Below are 6,000 nucleotides of genomic sequence, written 5' to 3' on the forward strand. Positions count from 1 at the left end.
TGCTGTTCAGCTAGAAAGTCAGCAGACGTACTGCTCTGAGAGGGAGTGCAGTTTCAAGGAATACAGACCCTTGAGCCTGGTGGGGTCTGAGCTCAAATCCCAGCCCCATCCTTTGTGTCTGTGTGAACTGGAGTATGCTACTTAACCCTCTTTGAGGCTCAGTTTTTCCCTCTGTACAATGGGGACAATTCCCTCACTCTTAGTCGTGGGGGCTGAGTGGGATAATCCCACTGGGGCCTGGCATTAGCAATACTTCCCGAATGGTTGGTGGTACCCGTGCTTCAGAAGGGACACTCTCACCGGCGCGTGTCCCCCTCCCCCAGGTCATGCTGGAATCCTCCGTGTACCTGACGCTGGCGGTTTACAGTGGCTGCTGCCTCCTGGCTGCCCTGGCCTCCTGCTTCTTGCCCATCGAGACCAAAGGCCGCGGACTACAGGAGTCCAGCCACCGGGAGTGGGGCCAGGAGATGGTCGGCCGAGGGACGCATGACACAGGCGTCACCAGGTCGAACTCTGGCTCTCAGGAGTAGTGACCGATGCGGGGCTGAGCTGGTCTTTGAGGCTGTAGAAGCAGGGAGCTGGTGGAGCCCAGCCGGGGCACCGACCGTCACTGCCGACATCAAGAACTCACCCAGAAGGACTACCGGACCGACGGGGTTTTGTGTCTTGACTCCGTTTGCTCATATTCATCGAGATGCACCTGGGGATGGGGAAGCATTTGCTCCGGGGGGTTCTCTAGATGTGTGGGGGGACGTTTGTTAATAACCTGTGGACCTGCATGGGAAAACTGCCACATTAGGAGTGGCCGGTGTCGCCGCCCAGAGTCAGCCAGTCACACCCTTGGTGAACGACCGCCAACACATCTCTGTAGATACAGTCCGGGCGCAGAGCCCGGGGAAGACCTCCCACGCAGGGACTCAGCACCTGCCCCGCACCAACATGACCTGATCAGGAGGGTTCTCCTACCCACCTCCCCAGCCCCAGGTTTTCTTCTTTGAAATTGTAGGTGCCCTAGCTCTGGCCTGAACAGCTTTTTCCTGGGGCTGAGAGATGCTCTCTCAGGAGGGGCCCCTTGGTCTGCCTCCCCAGGGCCTGACGAGTGGAGACTCTGGCAGGTGGACATGCGTTTGAACTTGAACCCCGTGTCTGTTCCTGGCCCCCTCTGGAGTCGCTCTCTCTGGCTCCAGCGGATCCACGTGTCCGTGGGGACAGCTGGGCTGATACCAGATGACAGCCTCAGAAATCTGTGTCCTCCCCCTCCCCCAGGAACTGGGGACTGAGGCCAGAGGAGGTGAGGATAAAGCCCAAAGCCAAAGTGGGGGCCTCCCCCTCGGAAGCAATGGAGGTGACGCCGGGGGCTCCTTTCCTGACCCCCTCGTCGGTCGGGCTGGTGGGTGACTCTTGGAGAAAGGAAACAGTTAACTCAGGTTTCAGTGCTTTGGATGTTGAGGGTGGGTAACTGGCTGCGTGGGCAGGGAAGTTGAAAGGGTGCTGCACCGACCGCCTGGTCCCATCAGGGTCCGGGAACCAGAAATCCATCCTGCGCCACCACCCCCCCCCCTTGGTTTCTTGCTTACCCCTGCTGTCAAGGGCTGACTTGGTCTTTGCATAGTGGCAGCTCCTGGGGGTCCGGCGATTGTTCTCTGCCACCGGTGAGGAGGAGGGAGGGCCCAGATGTGTGACGTGTACATTTGCAAAGGAAGAGAGGGCAGTCCGCTGGGTCTTGGGTTGGCCTCGGGAGGAAGGGCTGACGCCATTGTCTCAGCAGACAACATCCCCATCCAGGATTTGGTTTCCACGAGCCCTTTTCCCCATCATGAAGGCAGGGAGCCCAGAGGAGGAGGGAGGAAGCTGCTGGGTCCCATCAAAGGCCAGAGAAGACTGACCTTCTGCGTGGAGATGCCTGCTTGAAAGTAAACATTTTGAGGAAGCCAATGTGTACGTTCATCTCTTATTAAAACATGTTGGTGATGGACATTGTAAGGATCGAAGTTTGTCCGTGTGTCCTGATGTCTTAGCGACGGTTCAGCTTAAGGATCTTGCCGACTTCGTCCATCCAGGGTAATCTCAATGCTTTCATAGGATATTCTTTCCGATAAGGTGGACCAGTTGCACCATTGGCTGCCAGTGTCGTGACTTGGAGTCTGTCGGAGACAACACTTCTTTCCGATGGCGTGGGGGTCACGGCGGGTGACTACTGCAGGCTCAGGTGCTGCGTCAATGGCAAACAATCGCACGTTTCTGAAATACAGACTGTAGCCCCCTCAGCCCAGGCAGCCAGAGAGGAAGCCGCTCGGCAGACCTGCCCCTCCCCGACGCCCACGTGGCCTTGAGCCATGGGTGGCTGTGGCTCTGGTTCTTGCTGGCCTGCTGAGCTCTTCTGGCTAACACAGAACTTTCCTTAGCTTGTTTTGTTTTGTTTTGTTTTGGTTTTGCCTTCCCGCTGCTCAGACCCTGCCAGAGGAGTATGTCCACTCCCCTCACCCTCAAATAACCCGGAAGAGCTGAGGGCAGGGGTGGGGTAGGAGTGCTTGGTGAGCAGGAATGTTTTCCCTGTTACCCTGGGGTAAACAGGCTTGCAGTTGAGGGCTTTCTCTTCTTGAGGAAATGAAAGTTGAAAGTTCTTTGCCTTCTAAATTGCCTACCCTTAAAAAAAAAAAATCGGTATTATTGAATGATGCGAGAGCTGCCGACAAAGTTGTCCAAGCTCTGACATATACAAGGCCTTTAGCGGAAGACATTTGTATCTAATTTCGAACTATCCAAAAGCTCCTGTTTCCATTAACGGAAATGTCATCCGTTTCTCTCGATGTTAGGAAAGATGTCAGAAAATGGTAAAAGATGGTCAATGTAGCTACGGCTATGGGGTCTCTTTCTTTCCCTTATTCTGAGTATCCTTAGAACACAGAAGCGAGATGTGTTGGCAACGATGTAAGAGTATCTTAGGGATGGACTTCGAAATGAACATGGATATTCATTATTTGGGGCAAATGTTAAGTAACAGAGAGGCTCGAAGGGTGAGATCAAGAGTCTCCCTTGGTTACTACTAGTAAACTAATCTGCGATAACGGTGAGCAGCAAGCAACAGTAAAACCAGTCAATAATAGCTTACCCATTTGAATATTAATTCCTCATTTAACAACAAGCCCAGGGTCAGGCCATTGTAAGGGAGGTTCAGCAACTCAACAATGTCGTCAAGAACCCAGCTTCTTTTTGTTTTTCCTCTCCGCCTTCCTCGGCACGTTGGCCCTTTGACCCTATGCATGAAACCTCATGACCCCAAGATGGCTGCCAAGGTACCAGGCATCAGATTTTTTCAAAGGAGATAGAACGGGGAAGGAACAGTCACAAAAAGTTTTCTTGCTAAAAGATCCGAGTCTAAAAGCATGAGTCTTCCCCCAGAGCTGGAGAAGGAAGGGCCTCCTTCCCACAGGATCAAGGGATACCCACAGCTTCTTGAACACAAAACTGGGATTCTGTTAGCATAAAGAAAGAAGGATGGTGATGGGGGATGGTCAAGAGGAGCCTTGCCACCGAGCTCTCATCAAGGCTGTTTTAATTGCAAGGGATAGAAATTAGACTCGAGTACAGCTTTATTATAAGGCTGGGAGCCGTAGTTAATTTCCTCCAGGGGACAGCCAGGCAACATAAGCGCATGGAACAGAGGTGTAAGGAACAGGAAGAGGGAAGAATTGTGGCAGAGTGAGAAGCACAGACCCCCTCCAAAGGGGACAGCTCTTGTTCACTCAGCTCTACCTGATTTTGTTGCATGGCGGGAGCCCCCAATTTCCAAGACTGGAATCTGGCTTTTTACATGAACCGTCCAAATTTTAGTATGTTGGATCAAAAACCTTTAACTGATGTGTGAGCCCATACAATTCACCTGCGGCCCAGGCTTCACTAATGGGCTGCCAGTTTGCACCTCTGAGAAATTAGAAAAATCTCAGAAATAAAGTGTAGCCTGGCTTCACAAATAGAACCAGAACCGGGGAACCACCCGAGCCCAAGGCAGCCCCCTGTCTGGAGCCGTGGCCTGTTTCCACCCTTCTCTACAGACTGGCTTCCTTCTGCCTCCGCATGGCTGCTGCATGTGCCTAATCGTGCATATGGTTTCCGCACAGCCTGCCTCAGCTCTGCAGACATCTGACTCAGCTGGTCAGTGCACCACTTCCAAATTCGCAAGAGGGGAAGCTGATGGGACCAGATCAATGTTGGTTCCGGTCCTGGTCCAATTAAGTTGGGTCGGGAAGGGGTGGAGTCAAGAGGCGGCTTTGGCCTGCCCTTTCTGGAACCCCCAGCAACATGCATGTCAACTCTTGAGTCTGTTCACTACAACTCTGTTATGGATATGGTCAGTGTGCTTGGAGTAGCTACCATGGATCTATCCGGCGTGATACTCAATACTGAGGATACAAAAAAGAGTAAGACATGGTCCTTATCTTCATGCACTCACGGTGCGGTGGGGGGACAAGGCATAAACAGATCACCATGATACGGTGTGATGTGAGCCCTAATGGAGGGATGCAGAGCGCTGTGGGAAGCCCCTTCTCACTCTTCAAAGATTCAGTGGTTTCAATCAGACTTCCGCGTCTTTGACATTTAAACATACAGACACGTCACAGATAAATCATTCACGCTTAATCAAGAATACTCGACGATGAACCAGTTCAAATCCCCCTACCCCCACCATGCCAGAGAACACACCACTTTCTAAATTCATCAGTAAGAAAACAATTCCACTCACAATACCATCAGAGTAAAACGCTTAGGAATAAATTTAACAAAAGGAGGGCAAGCCTTTTACAGGCTGCAAAACACTGCTTAAAGAAATCGAAGACCTAAATAAATGGAGAAATATTCCATGTTCATCGATCGGAAGACTTTAAATTGTTAAGGTGTCAATCAATACCCCCCAAACCGATCTAGAATTCATGGGGAGCTACAAAGGACCTAAAAGAGTAAAAAAAAAAAAAAAAAAAAAAAAAAGTCCACTTGAATAAGAATAAACATGGAAGACTCAAACTTCCTAATCTTAAAACTTCTTACAAAGCTAAAGTAATCAAGATTACTGTGGTGCTACCTTAAGGATAGACCATAGATCAATGGAATAGAATTGAAATTCTAAATATAGACCCATATATTTATGGTCAATTTATTTTTGACGAAAGTGCCAAGACAATTCAACAAGGAAAGATAATACTCTCTAAATTCATCAAGCTGCCAAGAATTCATTGAAAAATATGGTTACAGATCATCTTCAGGGAGGGAACAGGAATGCTAGGCGAAGGGAAAGTGAAGAAATCCAAGCATTGCTAAACCTCTTCCAGTGCCATGTGGGTTGCGGAATTTTCCCCATGCTCCTTATACTCTGAATTTTAGGCAGAATCAAGAGGAAACCACATCGCAAAGAGGTTCTTATCATTTACAAAAAGAACAGGAAGTGTGTGAATGTGGACTTCCTGGTCCCGTATATTTTTGTTGAGTTCACTGTGCTAAGTTCTATCGAGTTCCGGCTGACAACCTAGCCTTGGCCGGTAGGGGTCGCTCTCCCTGAGGAATTTTAGGCTGGGTAAAGCCATCGCGTTGGGCAGAAACTGAACTGTGTTCCACTCCGGGCACTGGGAGATGCCCCCACCCAACCTTGTGCGAGTCCCTAGTCTTGACCCAATGAGGCTATGAGGAGGAGAGAGCCAGTACCTTCTAAAGCGTCTGCAGAGATAGTTGAGAAAGATGGCTCCCCTGTAGCTGGACGTTTTCCTCCCAGCCTGAGATTGGGTGTTGCGCACGGGTTGAAAGTGAGGCACTGGAATCACCCAATGCCCGGCCCCAGATCTCCTTTCTACCCCTTCCCAGCTGTTGACCACAACTGCCTCTCTGTACCTTGCTCACCTACGGAATGGGAATAAGAGTTACTTCGTGGGTGGGGGTGTGTGTGATTACACATTACACGAATAATGCGTGCTAGAGTTTAGCACCGATGCCCAGTTGGAATGCAATACA

General features: G+C 50.5%; 1 protein-coding gene across 1 annotated transcript in view; it reads left to right on the forward strand.

Annotated features, from left to right (window-relative positions):
* SVOP (SV2 related protein) overlaps window positions 1-1,986 on the forward strand; it is a 50,335-nt gene extending 48,349 nt beyond the window's left edge. The window contains exon 15 of the mRNA XM_026515060.4: window positions 324-1,986. Within this exon, the coding sequence (XP_026370845.2) occupies window positions 324-530 (207 nt within the window). The 3' untranslated portion in view covers window positions 531-1,986. The remainder of the gene's footprint in view (window positions 1-323) is intronic.
* Window positions 1,987-6,000: the final 4,014 nt, after the last annotated feature.

The sequence above is a fragment of the Ursus arctos genome, unplaced genomic scaffold (genome assembly GCF_023065955.2).
Source record: "Ursus arctos isolate Adak ecotype North America unplaced genomic scaffold, UrsArc2.0 scaffold_34, whole genome shotgun sequence".
Classification (NCBI taxonomy): domain Eukaryota; kingdom Metazoa; phylum Chordata; class Mammalia; order Carnivora; family Ursidae; genus Ursus; species Ursus arctos.